Source organism: Alternaria viburni (assembly GCF_023758015.1).
Source record: "Alternaria viburni strain BMP 2772 chromosome Unknown scaffold_22, whole genome shotgun sequence".
Lineage (NCBI taxonomy): Eukaryota > Fungi > Ascomycota > Dothideomycetes > Pleosporales > Pleosporaceae > Alternaria > Alternaria viburni.
Window position 1 is genome coordinate 568,603 of NW_026055791.1, and position 22,701 is coordinate 591,303.

Below are 22,701 nucleotides of genomic sequence, written 5' to 3' on the forward strand. Positions count from 1 at the left end.
GAGATTATAAACTAAAGAATATAAGTAGATAATACTAATAAAACTAGTGTTACTAGTAATAATATATTATAGTATACTAGACTATAGAAGTAGAATAGATTTAACTTAAACTCTAAGCTTTTATTTAAGTAGATAGGTTAGGCTATCTAAGTCTAAAGTTATCTAAGACAAAAGATAATAAATATAAAATAGCTATTTTATATATATCTAGAATAGAATAGACTATACGTAATATTATATATCTAGCTTCTTAGGTAGAAAAGAGATTTACTATACTATATAGAAGAAAATCTATATATAATAAGTCTTTTACTAGTACCTTTTTAGGTAGACTATTAAATTATTAGTTACTATTACGTTTTTTATTATATAGCGTAGCTATACCTTAGATACCTTTTACTTAGATATAGTAGCTTTCTAATATAGTTTTTTAATATAGCCTTTTAGTATAGTCTTTTAGTATATTCTATCTATCTTTTACTAGAATATAGAAGTTTTTTACTAAAGCTTTATACTATATAAAATACGTTTAGAGTCTTTTAGTAGCTTATTATAATATTATTATATAGCCTAATACTATAATTTAGAAGCCTTTTACTAGTAGAGTAAAGCTTTTTACTATATACTATACTATTTTAGATCTAGTGTAGAATAAACGCTTTAGCTAGTTTTTACAGCCTTTAGATATAGAAGTTAGAATTCTAATATAGTTAGTTTAGTAATATTAAGCTTCTATACTTTATATTAGTTATCTACTTATATCTAAATCTAGGTAACGTTAACTTCGCGCTAATAGATACTACTAATCTACTACGTAGAATTCTTACTATACTATATATGTTTTTTAATATATTATAAAAATTATTTAGTATAGCTATAGTACTCTATATTATATAAAATAGTAAAGCCTAGTTATAATAGATTCTTACACTAGCTTATACTAATAATAGTATCTATAAAACTAAGTTTATTAAGGTTAGAGAATAGAAGTTAACTACTAACTCTAATAGCTTATTTAACTATAACTACTATAGTATTAAAGCTAATACTAGTAAGAAATATAGATTAATAGTAAATAGTTACTTTCTAGTCTAATAAGATTTCTAGAGTTACTCTATTATAATAATAGCTACTAGAAATAGTAAAATTATATAGATATAGTTATAGTAGATAGTATATAAGATACTAGCTTACTTTTATTAAACTTATTATATATTTATAATTTTACTTAACTATTATAGTATATATAGTAATATAAAGATTATTATCTATATAAAAATAGCTATATAATAATAGATATATAATTAGACTATAAACTATTTTTATAAAATCTATATTAAGATATAAATACTTATAAAGAAATTAGTTATAGTTATATATAAATCTATATATAATATCTTAGAAGATATACGCGTATATATATACTTTATAAGAAGTGCTAGCTATAGCTATAAGAAAACCTCTATATAGATATATAGTATATATATATCTTATAGTAGAAGGTAAAGTTAGTTATAGTTATAGTTAATTCTACTTATTAGTTTTTATTATACTATATTCTATATTATATATATACTCTATATAGTACACTAGTAAATTTAGATTAAATAGCTAATATAATAGGTTTATAATAGTAGAATAAAATAGGTATTTATATTAATTATTCTACTTTATTTTATTTTTAGTTCTATCTAATCTATATTAACTTTTATTCTACTTATATTAGGTATATTAGAATCTTAGTATAGATAGGTATTATAAAATACGCTAGTCTTTACTTATAATATACTATTATATTTACTTAATATCTTCTCTATATTAGAAATCTTAATAAGCTTACTCTTAGTATTATTTTTATAAATATAGAGTCTTTAAGTTTAGCTTAAAAAGAGTAGGTAAATATTAGTATAGCTACTATTATAGTTTTTAATATCTTCTAGTTCTAGGTTAGTAGTATAGAGAAGTTTAAAGTTAAACTCTACTTTAGATTTAGAAATAGAACTAGTATTATAGTTAAGTTTAGCTTATAAAATTAATAAAGACTAGTAATAATATTAGTTTACTTACCTTTAAGAGCGCGCTAAAATACTATTACTATAATTTTATTAAGTGTAAACGCTATTTATTATATAAAAAAAATATTAATAAAGTAGTAAAATTCTTTATTAGAGCTATTATTATAACTTTTATATACTAGAAGTAATAAGTATATATCTAGCTTATATTTTAATAAATATATAAATAACTATAAGATTAGTAGTAACTTTTATAAAGTTTATAGTATATTATAGTTATAAAGATAGTGCTTATTAATAAAAGATAGTTTAGGTATATAATTTATAGTTTAACTAGATTTAGTATTTATTATAAAGATAAATATAAATAATAGTACTATTATAGATCTTAGTATAAATTTCTAGTTATTATAGTAATAGTGTTAATATTAGAAAGTAATAATATTATATCTAATATAAAAATAAAAATATTATTACTAGCGTAGTGTATCTCTAAATATTAATCTAGTAAAAGTATTAATAAGCGTAATTATAATAGTGTATAGCTAAGTATTATTAAAATTAAGTTAAGCGTATATAAAAATAGATTTATTAGATATATAGTAAGATTATAATAGTAGAGTATCTAGTTAGTTACTATAAAAAATTACTAGTAACTTATACTTAGAAGATTAAGTTACTATTATAGATTAGTTACTATAGTTATAGCTATAGTTATAACTATAATGTATAAATATATTAGTTTATAATACTATTATATCTTTAGTTTAGATAGCTATATAAAGAGATTTATAGCTAGGTTCTAATTATATTACTTTTATAATATTACTTTTATAATATTACTTTTCTATTATATATAGGTAGTAGAGTATATATAAATAATATAGAGTATTAAGAGTATATACTCTATTAGTAGGTTATATATATACTTAATAATATTTATATAATATCTATACTTTAAAGTATATTATATTATAAAGCGTAATATAGCTATAGAATAGTAGTAATAAGCTATTACGCGTAATAAGTTATATATAATAAGTTATATAGATAGACTATAATAGATAGTATAGTATAGTTATAAAAGATAGTCTATATAGAGTTTATAGTAGGTATAGTATATAATAAGTATAAATATATTAATATAGTAAATATATTAAGACTATTATATATAATAAATAGATAAAGAAGAAAAGTATAGAAAAGAGGTAAATAGTAAAGAATTATAGGCTAGCCTAAATTCTTTAAGATAATTTATTTATACTAAGCTTCTTTTACGCTATAGATAGAAATAATAGTTAGTCTTAGCGCTATAGATAATAATTATAGTTAGTTAGAGAGCTATAGATAGAAACTTTAGTAAGAAACGTATATATAAAGGCTTATAGTTATAATATATAATAAAGAATTAAAAATAGAGACTATATATAGTAATATTTTAATTCTATATTCTTTTCTACTTTAATTAATAGTAGTTTTATAAAATATATCTAGAGGTTAATAGAGAAAAGAGGTTATAGATAAATAAAACTTTGCTTTAATTTTCTCTATATCGCGTAGTAAACTTAACCTAAATCTAGTAAGTTTTATTCTTTACTAACTATAGTTATAGCTATAGTTATAACTATAATATATAAATATATTAGTTTATAATACTATTATATCTTTAGTTTAGATAGCTATATAAAGAGATTTATAGCTAGATTCTAATTATATTACTTTTATAATATTACCTTTCTATTATATATAGATAGTAGAGCGTATATAAATAATATAAAGTATTAAAAGTAGTATACTCTATTAGTAGATTATATATATACTTAATAATATTTATGTAATATCTACACTTTAAAGTATATTATATTATAAGATATAATATAGCTATAGAATAGTAGTAATAGGCTATTATATATAATAAGTTATATATAATAAGTTACGTAGATAAGCTATAATAGATAGTATATTATAGTTATAAGAGATAGTCTATATAGAGTTTATAGTAGATATAGTATATAATAAGTAGAAATATAGTAATATAGTAAATACGTTAAGACTATTATACGTAATAGATAGATAAAGAAAAAAAGTATAAAAAAGAGGTAAATAGTAGAGAATTATAGGCTAGCCTAAATTCTTTAAGATAATTTATTTACGCTAAGCTTCTTTTATACTATAAATAGAAATAATAGTTAGTTTTAGCACTATAGATAATAATTATAGTTAGTTAGAGAGCTATAGATAGAAACTTTAGTAAGAAATATATATATAAAGGCTTATAGTTATAATATATAATAAAGAATTAAAGATAGAGACTATATATAGTAATATTTTAATTCTATATTCTTTTTTACTTTAATTAATAGTAGTTTTATAAAGTATATCTAGAGGTTTATAGAGAAAAGAGATTATAGATAAATAAAACTTTACTTTAATTTTCTCTATATTACGTAGTAAACTTAATCTAAACCTAGTAAGTTTTATTCTTTACTAATAAGAATATATATTAAAGTATAAATAAAAAGTTTAAAGAATATAGCTATATAATATAAATTACTTTACTATATAATATTTTATATAATATATACTATATAAAGTAGCTTTAAAAATATAGTAATAATAAAAAACTTAAAGTAATAGACTATAGTGTAGATACTATTATTATAACTAGTATAGTATAGTTAGTAAAATATAATATAAGTAAGTAAAGTAGAATAGACTATAATATTAAGAGTTAGAGTATATAAGTAGATAATACTAATAAGATAGATATTTTAAGTAATAAGAAATTCTATTATTTAAGATTATAAATATAGAATAAATTTAATATAAACTTTAAGTTTTTATTAAAGTATATAAGTTAGGCTATCTAAGCCTAAAGTTATCTAAGATAATTAATAATATAAATAAAAAGCTAGTATATATATTTCTAAAGTAGAATAAACTATATATAATATTATATACCTAGCTTTTTAAATAAAGAAAAGATTTATATTATAATATAAAAGAAAAGAGGTATATAATAAGCTTTATACTAGAGACTTTATTAGATAGTTTAGTATATTATCTTTTACTATTATATTCTTAATTTTATATTATAGCTATACTTTAGATACTTTTTACTAGAATATAATAGTCTAGTAAGATAGCTTTTTAAAGTAGTCTTTTACTATAGCTTTTTACTATTATCTATAAACTTAATTCTATCTATCTATTACTAAAATATTATAGTTTTTTACTATAGCCTTTTACTATATTATAAAGCTAGTGCCTATTACTATATATTAGAAGTCTTTTAGTAGTTAATTATAACTTTCTTCTACTACTTTTTACTATACTTTAGAAGCCTTTTACTAGTAAATTAAAGCCTTTTAGTATATACTATACTATTTTAGGTCTAGTATAGAGAAAATACTTTAACTAGTTTTAATAGCTTTTAGGTATAAAAATTAGAATTCTAATAAAGTTAGATTTCTAGAGTTAGCTAAAGCTATAAAACTAGTATAGAAATATCTAAATATATAAACTATATTTTATAAAATTTAATAGTAAAAGTTATAAATCTAATATAGTTAGATACTTATACTTAGATATAAAGTAATATAGAATAGTATAAGAGTTAAGTTAGGTATTAAGTAAAATTATATATATAGAACTATCTAGACTATATATAAGGTTTTAATATTTCTTATTTAGATTATACTAGACCTAATTAGAATAGATTATTAGTTTAATCTATAATACTAAGTATATTCTTTAAGATAAAATAGATCTATTATTTATTTTTTATTACTTTACTTATAGAGCTCTTAAAGTTATAAATAATAAAATAAAAGTATATATATTAATTAGTCTAACTAGAAATATATATAATTAGCTATATAATTATATAATTATAGAGGTTAGTATTTTATAAACTTACTATAGTAGGTAAATATAACACTTATATTAAGTTACTACTATAAGTAGAGTAAGAAATATTAAAACTTAGAATAATACTTACTCTATATAGTAGTAAGCTAATATAATATATTATATTAATCTACTATATATAAGCTTATAGCTAATAAGAGCGCGCGCTAGTGTATAGCGTAGGTAGATATCTTAAGAAAAAATCTAAATACTATCTACTAGTAAAGCTAGAAAGTAGAGTAGCTTAGCTTTGTCTAAAGCTATATAGAATTTTTAGTTCTTATTAGTACTACTAAAAATTACTTAGAGCTAGTAGCTCTAAGTACGTTCTCTAGAGTAGAGTGTACTTCTGTAATACAGGTAATATAGTATTTATAATAGCATTACAACTATAGCTTCTGCGAAGTTCTACTCTACAAACACTACATCTACCTACAGCGAAATCCTCTCGATATCGTTCTTCGCAGCATGGCTCGTAGCGACGTACGGCAACTGCTCCTGCAGCGCCTTGAAGTTCTTCTCCGCCTCCCAATTCCAAATACTGTCGGACGCGAAGAGCAAATCAATCTCCTCGAGCGTGCGCTGGTTCGTCTCGGGGTACAGCGCCCAAACCATGGGGATAGTGATGGCGTTGCATGCGGCGAAAATGTAGAGCGTCTTCTCGCCGAGCGAGTCGAACATGATGGGGCAGAGGAGCGTGAGCCAGCCGTTGCCGATGGACCAGCCGACGACGCCCCAGGCATTGCCCTTTGCGCGCACTTCGAGAGGGAAGATTTCGGCGGGGTAGAGCCACGGGACTGTGAGCCAGGTCGCGCCGAAGATGGCCGTGAAGATGAAGACCATGGAGACTGCTGCGTTTCCGTATGAAGACGCTGCGCTCGTGTCGCCGCGCTTTGTCGCTTCTTGTCCGAGGTACGAGAAGCCTCCGGCAAGGGCCATCGCGATGCCTTGTCCTGCCGAGCCCCAGTAGCAAGTCCAGCGGCGGCCGATGCGGTCGAGTGTGAAGACGCAGATGAGTGTCGCAAACATGTAGAAGATGTTGTTGAGACCTGAGATCCATTGTCGCTTCGCCGGACTCATGCCAGCGATGCCGAAGATCGTGGGCGCGTAGATTGTGACACCAGCGATACCAACCTGCGTTTTCATGTCAGTGATGCCCTTGTGTACACGATAGATCCTGAGCTCACCCATTCCTGCATGATCTGCAACCAAATCACGAGCTGAACGCGGCGCCCAGTGTGCAGCTTGCCAGACCCGATACCGAACAGCATGCGGAAGTAGTCTTGCTTGCGGAAATTGGAGCGCTCCAACTCGCAAGAGGCGACAATCTCCTGGAACTCGACTTCCGCTCTCTCTTTGTCCTCTCCGGTGTCGCCTCGAAGTCGAGCCAGGACGTAGCGTCCCTCTGCCTCGCGACCCACCTTCACGAGCCAACGCGGGGATTCCGGGAAGAACATGACGGCGGCCATGAGGATCATGAGCATGGGAATCTGGAATGCGATGGGGAAGCGCCAGATGAAAGACGAAGTGCCGTCGCCGTAGAAGGAGCATGCGTACTCAAGCCAGTATGCGATGACGACACCGAGGATGTTGAGGGTGAACTCGATTGCGATGAACTGTCCGCGCGATGTGTGCTCCGCAGTCTCCGTGGCCCAGACAGGGATGATCGAGTTGAGAATACCGGTACCCCAGCCGTTGACGAGACGTGCGCAGATCATCCATTCGTGGTTCATTGCCGAGCATTGTAAGCAGGCGCCGACAGTTGCGACAGCAGCGCCGACGAAGATTGTCTTGATGCGCCCGTAGCGATCACCAATCGAGCCACCGACCAAGCATCCCACCAGTGTACCGAGGTAGTATACCGACACGATGCCGCCTTGAAGCAAAGTATCGTCCACAACTGGACCGCCATCTGCGCCTTTGTGTCCGAAGCCCATCAGGGTGTAGTAGTCGTATGCGGTATTGACACCTCCCATCATTCCCTGATCGTAACCGAAGAAGAGGATCGATAAGCCGGCGATGCAATTGATCCTGGTGGAAGAGTTAGCGACGCTTCGATTGTGTTGTAATGGTTACTTACGCGATAAGCAATGCGCGCTTCTCATATCGATGAACGACATTCCACTTCGAGATCTGGTCCATGGTGGGCAATGACTTCGCAACGTCAGACCCTTGATTGGGTGTAGAATCGTGAACGTGTGCGTTTCGATGCTTCGCTGAACGGGAAACCTTGTCGCGAATTTCGAAGCCCGTAGGCGGATCGGGCGTACTTATAGCATGGTGCCGTTGAGCATGGATGGGTTACATCGTGACTTTCGCGCGTGGTCGTCCAACCCTGCGGAGGCCGTTGATTCCCATGGGGCCCCAATTGTCGGCCCCTCTTTTCATGGTTGGGACGCGGAAGCCTCTCCAGTTGCGACCATGGATGTGTGGATCGTAAGCTCTCGATAGCTCGTTAGTCGCGGCCAAGTCGCGCGACAGTGGTCCGAATGCTTCGCGCATTACTAGAGGCGGTAAGCCGCCCTGGCACAGACGCCGGTGCACTTGCCTGAAGCTTGCCGGCACCAAGCCTAGCGCCCAGGCGGCTACCTCTCTCAAAAGCCTTGAGAAGCCTTTGACGCCAGTCTTGCGAAGGCTTTACGTGCAATGAATGAATGCGATGCCCGTCAAGTTGTAGTGATTGAGTGCGGCCATGAGGCGCTGCCCTGGAGCGGATTGGTTGTGTTATTCGGCATCGCGAGTGGTGACGCAACATGAGTCAAGGTTTTCTGGGGAAGGACCTAACTTGACTTGGGCATGCACGATGCATCGGCCTGAACCCCGACCCGCTTCAATTGCCGACGGTTGAATGCGCGGTAATGCAAGGCTGTCCGATGACGATTGGCAAGATTTTCGTGAGAGCAGTCGGCGTTTCTCGAGATCGGGCGCTTCAGTTTCCCAGTTTGACGTTCGCAGTGCGCGACAGCGGTCGCTTCTCGTGCAGAGGCGCGGGCGAAGACGGAGGGTGTGGTGTGAAGCTTGACCGATGAGCGTCAATGGTCCTTAAGCGGCACCGGACCCGATGCCGGGCTTACCAAGTTCACGTTCAAAAGAGAGACGCGGACTCTGCGACGCTCACCATTCATGCACGTCAAGGAGTGTGGAGTGCGCGATAGAGGGATTACTCGCTGGCGTTCGCAGCTCATGTCATGAGAATGGGGGCAGGTGGATCGGAGGGTGGTGTCGCTTCGGACTGTTATGGCGGGCTTTGGGCGTACTTTCGCTCGCCTACTGGATTTTACTCTCCTATCACATGAGCATAGGTGTCTCGTGGATATAAAGCGGAACAGGGTACTTTCAAGCCGCCGCGCCTCCGCTATGTTGCTTCTCACAATACCGCTTCAGATCCTCGCACCAGAGGGCGACCTTGCCCTTCAACGTGTCCTCCATCATCAACTTGACAACCCTTGACAGCATGCCAGTCATGATCTCCCACGTCCTAACCTCGCATTCGTTCTCGCCGGTGACAATGACCTCGTGGAAGCGCTCTAGCTTGGGCGCAAAGCCGTACATGCCGCCGTTGCCCGTCCAACTCACCCTGTATACCTTACTGAGGTCTGCCGTAAACGAGGGGTCTTCGAGGAGGTCGGGCGTGAGATAGGACGTTGGCGCAGATGGCGTGCTGATGTCGACGACCTTCAGCTGTGTCTTTGTGATGTCGTTCGGCTTGTCCGCGTTCATGATGACATGGAACTCCATGGAGCAGCCGATGCTCATACGCTCTTGACTAGTCGAATCGAGATCGTTCCCGGGAGACTGGATCTCCGCGACGGGTACCCACGTGTTCCATGCCTTGTAGTCTTTGGCGCGGAGAAGGGTGTCGAATACGAGCGACGCCGGCGCGTGCACTACCGTCGAGTAGGCGATGGTGAGGATGGCGTCCTTTCGCGGGACGATCTTGGTGGTGAGCCCTTTCGCGGGCGGCCAGGCTGCAGTTTCAGACATGGCGTAGTGAGTCGTGTATGTGTATGTGTATGCGCATCGTAATGGAACGAGGTGCAGATAGTGTTTGCTTATGCTGACGACTGCGCCGCGTTGGCTTATCGAAGGACGCGCCTTATCGATAGGCTAGCCCCAGGGGTGAAGCCGAGGCCGCCCTCTCCCGTCACATCCCACACAGTACACATCGCAACGTCTCACCATGTGGCACCCTTTCGACAACATATCCGAAGAGCTCGTCGATACCATCGTCAGCCTATGCTGCTGCCGACGCACACTACCAAACTTATGCCGCGTGTCCAGGCAACTCAACCGCATCGCTACTCCTCATCTCTACGCGAATATCACGTTGAACGCAGACATAGGCGGAGAGGGAGCTCTAAGACACCTCCGCCCACTTGCGCACCGCTTTTTCGCCGATCCATCGTTTGCTGCGCTCGTAAAGTCCATCACCCTTCCAGAAGGTTGGGGAGGTTGTGAGAGCGCGCCTCGCCTTGACTGTTTCAAGGTGAAGCCATGGCCAAGAATCGAAACTCCCGAAACCGAGCAACTGCTAGAGCGAATATGTCGGGAATACCACGACGATGAAACCAAGGCGTTGAGAATGTACATCAAGTTGTATGCAGCTGATGCGGATGTCATCATCACACTGCTCGTCGCGAATCTCCCAAACCTGGAGAGGTTAGACTTGGAATTCGGAGAGTTTCGTGACCACAAGCTCTTTTGCGAAATGATCAAGGGGTCTGCCGGGCGCCTTGAGGCTAAGAAAGCGGCGTCACTCAATTCGACGGAACCTTCCTCGTCTCCAACCGCCCCATTGCCAAAACCTGTTGATGTGTTCATCAGAGATTCTGATTCTGGCGACGTTGACTATCTGGCATCATTCTTCCACCTGCCGAATCTTCGCTCCATGTACGCATTCAAGTTTGGGGATGACGATGAGAATATCAGTACAATGGAGAGGAATCCATTCGCCGTGCTGGGACTGCGATCCTGTGGCGTGCAATACATCGAGCTCAGAGCCTCCTCGCTGGCAACGCATACGTTGCGACAATTGATCGAAGCGACTATACCGGGGAACTTGAAAGCTTTCCTGTATGAGAGGGCATGTTCTTTGACTTCGCGCTCCGCGGAGCTTCCCTTTCTCATGCGTTGTCTGGAAGATCATCAAGATCACCTAGAGACTCTGGCGCTCGGTTACGAGGAGATCGAAGGCTGCATGGTATTTGAACATACATGGTGGGAGTTCTTTGACAGACGGCCGGTCGCCATGTCATTCACTTCCTTCAAGTCTCTTCGGCGCCTTCGAGTAGCGCCCGAAATGATGTGGGGATACACCCATGACGAATGCACTGTCCAGTACGAGGAGGACATCATGCTGACCATAGACATGTTTTGGAAAGCCATTCCAGCATCCTTGGAAGAGCTCTGGCTTACACGGTCGCAACACCATTGGATACCGGGCTTTATGTCCCATGATCTCGGCATCATCCCCAACATCTTTATACCTGCGCTCGACCGTCTTGTAGAGGAAAGCAGCAAAGCTTGTCCCCATCTCCGGTCGATCTGCATTGAACTCCTACCTAATCATTGGGAAGTCCTGTGGCTGGATGAGCTAGCCGAATTTTGTCACGACGCTGAAAGCAGAGGTATCCACTGCACTGTCATCTTCCTTTGTCCGCGTGAAGTCAACTCCGATTTTAGAAGGAATGAAGCGGTCGAGCGTGGATGGGGCTGGAACGAAGATGTCGAATGGAGCGAGGTTTCTATGAACGCAAACAAGACATGGCGGAAACATGTCATTCATGCAGCAAAGGAGAATGACTTGAGAGGGAAAATGAGGGCGCTTCAAAACAGTAGCTTCGAGTACGTAGACAAGAAGTCGTCGTTATTCGAAGAGACCGACACCGATGACGACTTGTCTTTATCAGGACACAGCGGCACCGACGACGACTTATCTCCATCAGAACAGAGCGACACCGACGCTTGGGAATAACGAACTCCGAAAGGAAGAACAAAGTCAAGAAGTGCAACGGAGTTCAATCGGGAGTTGGTATTGGGTCGACCAAACATGTCGGTGGAGCCATCCGAAGGACACAATCTACGTCAAAGGGGGCGTTTAAGGTAGTGGATCCAATAAAGCAAGGAACATATGTACAAGCACACGGCAATAACTATGAACAAGAAGGGAAAACATCGCGACGAGCACGACATCTAGTGCGCAAACGAAAGATCAAACATCAGACTGTGTGGTCGCACCAATAGCAGCACCGCTCTTCGGCACCAGGAAGTCGCTCTTCGGAACCCTTCCATCAGCACCTCTTGCCTTCTTCAACGTCGCAGGATCGACGCTCACGAAGCTAGCATCCGACCAGCTGCCCGACTGCCACGAGTTGCCCGTAGCCTTGATACCCGACGCCGTGAGGCTGACCTGCGAGCTACCCACATTCGAAACAGCAACATTGTTCTTCATGGTCGAACTCGAGCTGCGGAAATTGAAACCGACGTCGCCATTCTTCCACGCGGTGTTGCGCTCGACCGTCAAGCTACCAGGGTTCCCGTTATCAATAAACCCCTTCTTCGCGTTGGAAAAGGCCATGCAGTTGCGCACGATGTGGTTGGCAGGCGGGTTATCCGTGATACCGAGCTTGAAGCCGTTGCCGTCTCCCTCGAAAGAGCTGAAGTCCCAGCGGTTGAAGCCGTTGCCCCACGCATACACCTCTTCCAGCGTGACGGACGAGCCGAACATGAATAGGTCAAGGCCGTCATCGACGTTCTCCCATAAGCGCGCGTTGCGCAGGACGTTGCCCTCGCCCGATCCTTCTTTGCACGCGAAGCCGTCGGCGGATTCGCCGTTCTTGCGCGGGTCGCGGTTGCGGTACGAGTCGAGGTATACGACGGTGTTGTTGGAGGAGGCGCCCTGGAGTTGGAAACCGGTTTCGTAGTTGTCGTGCGTGGTGAGAAGTTCGTAGTGGTTGTGCGATGCGTCGCGGGCGTATACGCCGTATGGGCCGTTGATAATCCTGGGCGTTGTGTTAGTATGCTAAACGGTCGGGGTGCGGAGGTAGATGGATGTATTTACTCCAAGTTGTAGAACTTCCAGTAGTTTGCTTTCTCGATGTGGAGAGCACCGCGCTCCTTGTTCGGTAGAGACTCGTCTAAGCCATACGGGGTGCCAGGCATGCCTTCACCGTCGATGATGACCTTCTCCTTCTCGAAGGAACGGAGAGTGATGGGCTGGATTCTGGTGCCGCTCTTGGTGATTTGGATGTTTGTCGTGGGCTTGTATGTACCAGCGCGGAGAAGGATTACATCGCCAGGCGCAGCAGCGTTGACGGCTGATTGGATTGAGCCAAAGGGTGCGGCAGAGGTGCCCGTTCCTTGACCTGTTGGCGAAACATAGATGTCTTTGGCATTTGCAGAAGCAGATAGCGCGGCGATAGCAGCCGCGAAACTAAGCGAACGCATGTTGAAAAGTGGTATGATAATACAAGGTGAGTATTGAGATGTTCTGGTAGGCCAAGGTGATTCTGTAATCCTACAACGAACAGCCTATGGACTCTATATACTCCCAGCTCAATCTCCGTGGCATCTCGCGAACCCAAGATTTCGTCGCATGTCATGAGTCCGTACCTCTGTACCTCTCGTGTCAGTCGCCAAGATGTAATAGATGAGCATGCGCCGTCGTCGAAGCTCCACCAATGCCTTAAATTTCCGACTCTTCGCTTCGTGCAACCCTCGACGCGGTGACACAGGCGCCCGAATGAGCAAGCTCTGCTGTACCCCACACTCGCTTGCGGTAATTATTCATGTCGCACGTGGTGGCGCATGCGAGTGGGTATGTGATTGATGGATCGCACAGACGGAGTTTCAAACATCGCCAAGTGAGAGGAGGTTTTGCGCTATGCAGACATTGGTGCAGACGACCTTTATTGCGACTAGGTAGCACCGGGAGAACTTTGACCGAGGGACTATACATCCGATTCATGGATCTCCATACGCACTGTTGCGAGTCGTGCGCAGGTGATGGTGTGGTGGTGAAGTGGTGTTGAAGGATAGTGTTCAGTAATCTGAGATGGCCGACCAGCGGCAATGGCGGCCGCCGAATGCGCCAAGCTAGTCCAGATCTTGTGCTGCCCCCAACGCCAGTCTTAATGCTTGTTGAACAACTCGATGTTGACAAAGGACGGCCTCATGTACCTTGTGCTGGTAGGGGATAACGCTCATTCACCGTCGTATTCCACGCTTCCAAGCCCACAATCTTGATCTCGTTGTCGCGTCACCTTCCATGCATCGACATCTTCCGGAGATATCCCACTAACACCCTTCCACCATCCATCTTGGGTAAAGTTGAAAGGCCACAAGTCAAACGCCATACGTCCGATGTTTGTCTTCTCCTCTTCCGTCTCCATCTCTTCCTTCGCTTTGTACAACAGGTCGTGGAGCAATTTAGCCCCGAAGCCCTTGAAGTGTACGTGAACAAGCATTTCATCGATGTGCGACGGTACGCTTGCGTTGGGCTTTAGGTGAAATGGTAGATGGACAATCGGCCACGTATAAGGGTTCCGAGGGTCCCATTCTTGTGAATCGTCGACTGGCGATCGTTCATCCCGCTTTGCGCGTGTCTTGAGTGGTGTAAGTACGTGGTCAATCTCGTCCGGGTCACCGGCCGCGATCGTTGGAGAGCGGCGGTGCAACACCGTAGAAGGCGTTGTCACAGGCAGTTTCGCAAGTGAAGAGCCACGAGCTGGCCATACGTTCGTCCCGCTCGGCCAGCCTTCGAGCGATCCTGGTACGTCGCGGTAGAATGAGGTAGGAGAGGTCACACGCCATGGGACTTGCGCTGTGGTAATGAGATACATGTCCTCATCCGGACTGTACTCTGGTGTCGACGGGTCCACTGAGCTCGCTCTCGGCGACAGTCCTTTGTCGCAAGCGCTCGACACGACCCGCGCTACATTCCTCTGATCGCTGGCAGGCGCTTCTTGCACCTGGTTCTCAGCTATGCGTAGCGGTGGGAACGAGGTGTATGAATTCGAAATATCAAGAGGCTGCCTCATAGTCACGAACCTGGTGAGAAGTGCCGTAGACGCGGTCGTCACCTAAAGGCTTAGTTAAGTGTGTACCCCAGCTCCACTTCAAGCGCGCTTCGGGAAAGCTCCGCAAAGAAAAGTGGACATATAAGATCACTTATTACGCGCGACAAAGTCGGTGGCCTTGCTGCGAGCATGTCTTGTTTGGCTTGTCACCGTCGAGCCGCTGCGAATCCGACTTCATGAAATCATGACGGACATCACGCGCCACGAGCGAAGGGAGAGCACATCGGAAAGATTTAAAGTATACTCAGTACCTATCTAACTGCTATCAGCAAGAGAACAGACCGCTTACGCGCCGTGTTCGAAGGCTAACACATCCAGACAAGTGGTGTCGGGTCTGAGCCTTTGTAAAGACCGCCATCCTAGAACATTCCACCATGGATATCGCGCTTGCCGTGCGGTGAGTCTTCGGCCGTGATGCCGCCGGTGAGCAGACTCGTCGCGTTGCGGACAATACTAGTCGTAGCTAGAATGTTCATGAGAGTGATCTCGTCCGACTTCTTTGTCCAGCCCAAATCGTTAGGCAGACGTTCATTTTCTGCTCTGACGTTAGCTTCCAGTCTAACATTGCGCTCGAAGAATTTGTGTGCACTCACCAAAGAAGTACTGCATCAACGTGCGGTTGACAGTACCCTCCTCAAGAGAACCAAAAGCGATGATAGGCGCTGCGACTTCACCCAGACTGAACTCTTCGGTAGAAGCGGTGAAGGTGTAGTTTGGGTTCGTTGCTCGGCTCTCCAACTGACGGAAGATCTTGGAGTTGGCCAGCATCTTAGCTGTTACCACCTCTTCCGTCCACCACTGCTTCGATACATTGTATACCGTCTCGTTGAAGACGTGGTTGTTTCCAAATGCCGCATCGGTACGCGTCAGGCTGGCGTCGTGCTCGAGGACATTGTGGACGTTGAGCTGTTCGAGCGTGAAGAAAGTCGCGTTTGGTTCGGGATTGGCAATGATTGCTTGCTGCCACATGAGAGCGCCGAGAGACGCGTTGAAGTTCAGACCATCTTTCAGACCCTTGACTACGTTCTCTTGGGTGAAGTTGCGGCCATCGCGGGGAAGAAAGCCGTGATTCGCGAGGGTGTTAAGCATCGGGCATGGGCCGCGGACTGCAAATATCGGCATTAGATCTTGTTCCACATTATAGCTTGTATACATACAGTCATTTGGCGACGCCGCCATCCAAGCATGAGGATCCGAGGGTGCGGCATCGTACTGAAGTTTCGCCGAGGCGAGTGTTGCGGTGGAAGCAACAAAGACGGTGGTAAACTTCATGACGGAATGGAAGATAGCGGTGATGAACGTGTGGTAGTCACAGAGCGAATTGAGTTGCTGTGTAGGCTGTTGTTGCAACACTGACAAGAATGGAGCCATGTCTTATATGTCTCTTTGCAGACCCCAGGATTGATAGCTCTAAAAGGAACGTTAGTAAACACCTTCGTCCGTATGGTATACGCGTAATAGCTATCGCTAGTTTGTGGTACCAGCTTCGCATCCAAGACCAGATAGATAGCAACATAGTGCCAGCATCCTAGGTGATGCACGCCGGGAAGGGCGCACAGCCATGCTTCCGGTGTCGATCCGCGGAAGCGCGAGATCTAAAAGCCCCAGATCCTTTGTTTCAACGAGATATCTGGCCAGTAATGTTTTCGCCGATTGAATAGCACAGCGCACGGCAACGTCAGGTTGGGGGCACAAGTCGCGTATCGGAAAGGATACGGGTCAGGAGACCGTGCATACGCGTATTGAGCTTCGCTGTCGGTCTCGCACTCGCACTCCTGGATCGCGTAGACTACTTCTCCCATCAGAAGTCGTCGTCATACTTTGATCTTCGGAGTGTACTGGTAAATCCGTCAACTCTAGAGATTGCTCCCTCCGAATTCCTCTCGCGACAAGCTGCTGCCTGGGAAGCCACCGGGACGAGTCTCTTCCGCAATGCCGAATAAGTCGGCTTCGAAAACAAGACGACGGGTACGTATCGCAGCCTTCAAAGAATGCTGAAAATGACATGACCCTCATCTATGTCTCCATTAAGGTGTCGACTGATCGCTAGCACAACATCGCCGTTGGCTCGGGGCCCCGTTGCGGCAGCGGGTTTCGCGTCGCTAGGCACAAACGTAGAGACAAGTCAGGAAGTTACCGCCACCACAGTATGGGTTTTCATCCGGAACACATCCGATGTATGTTGAAGGGAAATCGCGCAATGTTTATCGTGATGGATGCTTGGTAGAGCGAGGGCAGTGCGCGACGACGGGTGCGAATGAGGGGTAGCCTGTCGCGTCGTCTACGACAAGGGGCAGGCACGGCTGGCACCTGGCACCAACAACCCACAACGACACCGTAACATCTTCAAGGTCTGCCCACAACACCCAAACACACGGCAGACTCACTTCAAATAGCGAAGAAGCGGTCAACCCCTCACCAGATACCATCCCCATTCCCCCCAAACCCGTACCTGCGCAAGCCTCACCTCGCGCACCTCCGGTCCAACGAAACCGCGTCCCCACGTCCTTCCACATGCGCCTCACAAAAGGCCATCACTACCCCTCTACCCCTCCCGCCTACCATTCGCTGTAGACCCTGATCCTTCAGCGCAGTTCTACGCTGTCCAAGGCGAGGCGGCGTGCGGCTCTGGCTCACGCTTGGCAGCCAACGCCACGTGATTGGCCAGCTGTAAACGCCACTAACTTTGCCTTGCAGCCAATTCTGATCGCTACAACGAGGGTCGCGGAGTGCGCTAGGCTGTCCTCACCTCTTTGTGGCCAGCAAATGCTGCGGTTTGGTCGGGATAGGCATGGTAGGGGTGGGTTGGGGTTGTTCTGGAAGGTGACAATAAGGCGTAATGGGGTGCTATTCGTGGCATGAAAACCCCTCGTGTTCTTACTATTGGGATTGACAGCCCAGCATATCCTTTCTCTCATTATTGAAAGTAGTTCCTGTCGCTTTTCTTCTGTCCCACTCTGGACTTTCGCTCATTGCAATACTGTCGTTACAATTAGCCTCTAATTGGACCCTCCTCGCATCTCTTCTACTCGATTTCGAGAACAACGCTTTTACATCTTCAATCATCTTATCGTCGCTTTCTATTTTACACACACAACGCTTTTGCATCTCTAATTATCTTTACTCAAAGAACCCATCAACCTATCACATCAACAACAACCAAACACACACAATGCCACCAAACCCCCTCCCCACGCACTCCCTCACCCCCGAAGCCCCCCCAGCCATAATCCCCATCCCAAACGGCAGCTCCCGCCGCGACGGCTTCAGTCCCGGCGCGATAATCGGCATCGTAATAGCCATCGTGTGCCTCCTCCTGCTCGTCCCCATCATCGCCATTCTCCTCCGCCGCTACGAAAAGACGCGGTTACGCGAGACGCCCAAGCTCAGTCCGGGAAGCCCTGGAAGCAGCGATATCAGTCTGCGGAGTGTGCAGGAGAACCATAGTTTGAAGAGTATACTTGTGACGAAGGAGTTGTCGCGATCCAGTATGAGGATGGAGATGGACAGGGTGGATTCGGGAAATGGGGTAAGGAGGCCGGAGGAGGTTTATGGGCAGGGGAGGGAGAGGGAGAGGGGGTGGAGTTGTACGGAGGTTAGGGGTGGGTGAGGGGGAGAAGGGGGTTTGCGATCTTGCTTTTTCATGATGACTGGTCATCATGTCGCATGCGTGGATGCCATGCGACGAAAGGAACGGACCTATCAAGCTCCGCTTATCGACACACACCACCGCGATAGTGGTGCGGCAGGTTCGGCTACTATCGCGGATAAGGCGACCAGTTACGAAGACACAGTGGAATACGTCTTGACAACCACGCCGTCCAGGCTCGATGGTATTTAGTGCCTCGATCAAGTCGCAGGAACAGTGCGTAGGCGGGTGGCAATGGTGACCGGAGTCAGACTTGATGGATGAGTTGGCTTCGTGATGGCGGCTGGATAGGTAATGGGTGAGGGCCACTGAAGAGAAAGGGTTGAAAGGGTAGTTTTGTATCTTTGTCGATGGTATTGCGACGTCTTATAGCTTCCGATAAAGATGAACCTGCATACGCATATTCTCCAGCTCAATCGGATACCTTAATCTCTCATCCAACCTATACCACCTACTATCATCCTCTTTAATCTTCTCCCACCTGACAATCTCTTCCTTGCCGCGCTCATTCAGATTCCCGCTGGCCTGCTTCAACAGCGTGTGGTCGAGGAGCCACTGCATGGGGTACTTCTTCTCGGCGCCGTTCAGCGTGACGGATGAGTAACTTCCGGGGCTGTCGACGACGAGGAGGAGAGCGCCGGGCTGGAGGATAGATGTCATGAGGAGAAGAAACTTTTGGGTCAGGGGGAGTGAGGCTGTGTAGAGCTCATTGAGGGTGAAGAGGAGTGTGACGAGGTTTGCGTCGGCGAGTTGTGAGGAAAGTTCTTCAGCCGAGGCTGAGAGTACGTCTTGCTGCTTGAATCGTACGGTGACGTCTTCTGGATTGAGAGGTGGAACGTTCGCAGCTCTCGCAGCGGCTGATGCGTATTTCGACAGTTCGGCTGGGACTGTGAGTTGTTTGGCGAGGTTCTCCACGACCACACTCCAGTCGGCGATGTCGATCGCGGTAATCTCCACATGACCTCTCGGGCCATCTACATCTTCCCCGTCTTGCGAATACGTGGTCGACATAAGCTTTTGCAAGCCGCCCAAAGTCACAATCTCCGCGCCCGCTCCACCACCCAAACACACAATCTTCCTGTTCTTCGGCTTGACTTGCTCGGTTTTGTCTTCTAGATCCTCTTCCTCCTCTTCCTCATCAACCCATATCTCGTCCCTCAACTCCCACATGAGATCCAAATATCCCAACGCGCGACTCGGACTCCACCTCGCCGCATACGCCTCCAAATACTCCTTCTTTCCAAACGCAGTCGCAAAGTCGCGCTTGTAAAGATGGCCCTTGACTTCCTGTAACAGCGGCGTAATATCCGCGCTCATCCTCTCCGCGAACGAGTTGCGGAAAATGTTCAACAAAAGCTGTTGGAGTTCAATCGGAATGTAAGAAATGCCTGGTCCTTTAGCGCCATTCGCCAGACGCTTTTCCGGTTTTTTGGGTTTCGCAGGTTGCGTTCCTTCTCTTTGCGCCTTGCGCTTTGCGTTCAGCTTGGAATTGGGCGCCATGGTTGCTGTTGTCGTTGGGTTTATTGTTTACAGCCGGGTGCGACAGTCATCGGACTAGGTGGGAAAGGATGGTGAAAGTCTCGTTATCGATAAGTGGTAAGCGAAGAGAGGTCTGATTCGCCCCCGCCGGCTCAGTGTTCGGAATGCGTTCCGACGGCTCCAGCTCTATTGCCGACCTCGGGATATGTTATGACGAGCACGCAGCTTGACTCATCTCGATCTCGACGAAGAGGAGCAGACGCGTTTGACTCAGACTGAGTCCTTATCTATATAAGTCGACAAGAAGACGTTCACGATTACAAGAACATTTCATCAATTCACCAACCTCACAATGCGTCTTCCCTACGTCCCCGACCCCCCAAACTTCACGTCCGAAGAAGACAAAGCCGTCGAGCAGCGCGTCAGACAACGGCGAGGCGAGAAGGGCCTCATAGCTCTAGACCGGACATTGCTTCATGCTCCCCCGGTCGCGGACGGGTGGTAAGTTCCAAAGCATCATGCTCAAATCTTCCATGTCATGCTGTCCCAGTCCGCACACGATGAACGGGCGCATAACACAGCCATATCCACTCCAACCACCCCAGTATCCGCCAACCTAACAAGCAAATCCAGGAACTCATTCCTCGGCTCCATCCGCACGAAAACCAGTCTACCCACATCCATCCGCGAAACAGCCATTTGCCGCGTTGCAGTTCTAAACAAGGCATGGTACGAATGGGAGTCTCATTCGCCGATTCTAGAATCAGCTGAAGGTATGCCTATTCCCCCATCACCCTATTCCCATTTCTCTTCTTCTCCTCTTCTCCTCTACCACCATTCCCAGACACCTACTCACTCCCCAATAAGATGTCACAAAAGCCCAAGTCCTCGCCGTCCTAAACTCCAAACCGCGGGAACCACTCGCCGACTTAGGCGAGAAGCTGGGCGCTGTACTGGCATACACGGATGCCATGACACTAGACGTGCGTGTGCCAGACAGCGTGTTCGAGCAGTTGAAAATGGTGGGATTCAGCGAGAAGGAGATTGTAGAGATCACAGCGACGGTCGCGGCGTATAATTGCGTGAGCAGGTTTTTGGTTGCGTTGGATGTGGGGGAGAGGAATGCGCAGACGGGGCCGAAGGAGGGGGGGAAGGAGTAAATATGTATGAGGCCATGGATCGGTGTGATTGGCGAGTGAGTCACTTAGCTCTGGCTGTCAAACGGACGTAGCATTGTATGTTTGCTGCATTCCAAGCACAGGCTTGACTTATCCCATGTGTATATTCTCCATCTAACTGCCTGCACATCTCTCTCCTGAGCTTTATCGTCACCCATCACCCATTAAGCTACCCTACTCTGCCTAGCAATCTTCCTCCTCTGCGCCAACATATGCGAGAACAGAATGTAACTTCCTGGGACATAGATGGCTAGTATAGCCCAAAGCGCGTATCCAAACAACTCGTTCCTCTCACTAGCCAAAGGGATAGCCTGGTACACCAACCAGCACTCACTCGAGATACCAAGAGGGTAGAGAACGAGGAAGGTGTTGTATCGCAACCAGGTCCAGAGCTTCGGAACACCGGCACCAGATAAGGAAAAGACGAAGTAGGAGTAGCGGATTACTTCTGTGACGCTCCAGGCGAGCAGCATGGTGCTGTAGGCGGGCGAGTGGCGGGTCGAGAGAGGGAAGGCGGGGGGCGAGGCGATGAGGTGGACGAGGAGGAAGCGGGATGCGACTTGCATGAGGGTGGTCAGAAGGGGTGCTCGGACAAGACCTGAAGTGTTGTTAGTAAGGATCTCAATGTAAACAACCAAGGTTTCTCTCGCGCAAAGACCCATTCAGGTTCGAGCGCATAAGACAGGATAAGGAGAAGAGATGAACATACCGACAAGACTATGCAGAACCTCCATCCCCGCAACCGTCTGCACCCCCCTCGTATACCCCTCCAAATTCCCATACACCTTCCCGCTTCCCAACCCCCTCTTCGCCGCGGTGAACCAATCGCCCTTGCCAAAGAACTTCCCCGCCTTCTGTGCATTCACCACCTCATTCGCACCGATCGTGACAGTCTGGAAGAGTACGCCTGCCCAGAGCGCGGCGGAGACGGCATTGTACAGCATGAGGTAGGCATTCTTCGCTCCTCCGGATGGTTTGGTGGGTCGCTGGTCGTTGGGGGCCGCGGCTCGCGCAGCCTGGGATGTTTTGGATTTGGTGGACATGTTCGTGGGTCAATTGTGATGCAATTGATTTGAAACAAAGTTAGAAGTGAGGTGCCGGGGTTTGTGTGCCTGAGGCTCAAGGGAAGTATGTAGCAAGCTGCCCTTTTCTGCGCATGCAGCTCGGTCTCGCGTACCTGAGGACCCTTGTTCTTGGCGCCGGATTCCCGAGGTCCATCCACGTGGGATGAGATCATCATACGTTATTTCGACATGAGCGCCCATGACCTTCATCATCGCAATGAACAAGATATTCGGGACACGTAGCACATCAATATTCACAAGCACTCGAGTCAGAATCATCCATGTCGCAGATTCATCTAAATCCTCGCATACTAATTACACCGGTCATCC

At 44.3% G+C, this 22,701-nt stretch overlaps 8 protein-coding genes across 8 annotated transcripts; 3 read left to right on the forward strand and 5 right to left on the reverse strand.

Annotated features, from left to right (window-relative positions):
• Positions 1-6,356: 6,356 nt before the first annotated feature.
• J4E79_008981 (uncharacterized protein) lies at positions 6,357-8,066 on the reverse strand (the record flags this gene model as incomplete). The annotated part of the gene is made up of 3 exons (XM_049357833.1): positions 6,357-7,058; positions 7,112-7,955; positions 8,005-8,066. 3 exons carry the CDS (start codon positions 8,064-8,066, stop codon positions 6,357-6,359), a joined length of 1,608 nt encoding a protein of 535 aa, XP_049207872.1.
• A 2,038-nt stretch (positions 8,067-10,104) lies between these two features.
• J4E79_008982 (uncharacterized protein) lies at positions 10,105-11,898 on the forward strand (the record flags this gene model as incomplete). Its single annotated transcript, XM_049357834.1, has 1 exon — positions 10,105-11,898. One exon carries the CDS (start codon positions 10,105-10,107, stop codon positions 11,896-11,898), a length of 1,794 nt encoding a protein of 597 aa, XP_049207873.1.
• Positions 11,899-12,135: 237 nt separating this feature from the next.
• J4E79_008983 (uncharacterized protein) lies at positions 12,136-13,370 on the reverse strand (the record flags this gene model as incomplete). Its single annotated transcript, XM_049357835.1, has 2 exons — positions 12,136-12,925; positions 12,985-13,370. The coding sequence occupies 2 exons, from the start codon at positions 13,368-13,370 to the stop codon at positions 12,136-12,138; spliced, it is 1,176 nt and encodes a 391-aa protein (XP_049207874.1).
• Positions 13,371-15,360: 1,990 nt separating this feature from the next.
• Positions 15,361-16,372, reverse strand: J4E79_008984 (uncharacterized protein; the record flags this gene model as incomplete). Its single annotated transcript, XM_049357836.1, has 3 exons — positions 15,361-15,536; positions 15,595-16,107; positions 16,159-16,372. The coding sequence occupies 3 exons, from the start codon at positions 16,370-16,372 to the stop codon at positions 15,361-15,363; spliced, it is 903 nt and encodes a 300-aa protein (XP_049207875.1).
• A 1,801-nt stretch (positions 16,373-18,173) lies between these two features.
• Positions 18,174-18,534, forward strand: J4E79_008985 (uncharacterized protein; the record flags this gene model as incomplete). The annotated part of the gene is made up of 2 exons (XM_049357837.1): positions 18,174-18,489; positions 18,512-18,534. The coding sequence occupies 2 exons, from the start codon at positions 18,174-18,176 to the stop codon at positions 18,532-18,534; spliced, it is 339 nt and encodes a 112-aa protein (XP_049207876.1).
• Positions 18,535-19,075: 541 nt separating this feature from the next.
• Positions 19,076-20,150, reverse strand: J4E79_008986 (uncharacterized protein; the record flags this gene model as incomplete). The annotated part of the gene is given in 2 exon segments (XM_049357838.1): positions 19,076-19,092; positions 19,106-20,150. 2 exon segments carry the CDS (start codon positions 20,148-20,150, stop codon positions 19,076-19,078), a joined length of 1,062 nt encoding a protein of 353 aa, XP_049207877.1.
• Positions 20,151-20,481: 331 nt separating this feature from the next.
• Positions 20,482-21,289, forward strand: J4E79_008987 (uncharacterized protein; the record flags this gene model as incomplete). The annotated part of the gene is made up of 3 exons (XM_049357839.1): positions 20,482-20,630; positions 20,763-20,902; positions 20,997-21,289. 3 exons carry the CDS (start codon positions 20,482-20,484, stop codon positions 21,287-21,289), a joined length of 582 nt encoding a protein of 193 aa, XP_049207878.1.
• Positions 21,290-21,471: 182 nt separating this feature from the next.
• On the reverse strand, positions 21,472-22,350 carry J4E79_008988 (uncharacterized protein; the record flags this gene model as incomplete). The annotated part of the gene is made up of 2 exons (XM_049357840.1): positions 21,472-21,905; positions 22,017-22,350. 2 exons carry the CDS (start codon positions 22,348-22,350, stop codon positions 21,472-21,474), a joined length of 768 nt encoding a protein of 255 aa, XP_049207879.1.
• Between the last annotated feature and the right edge of the window lie 351 nt (positions 22,351-22,701).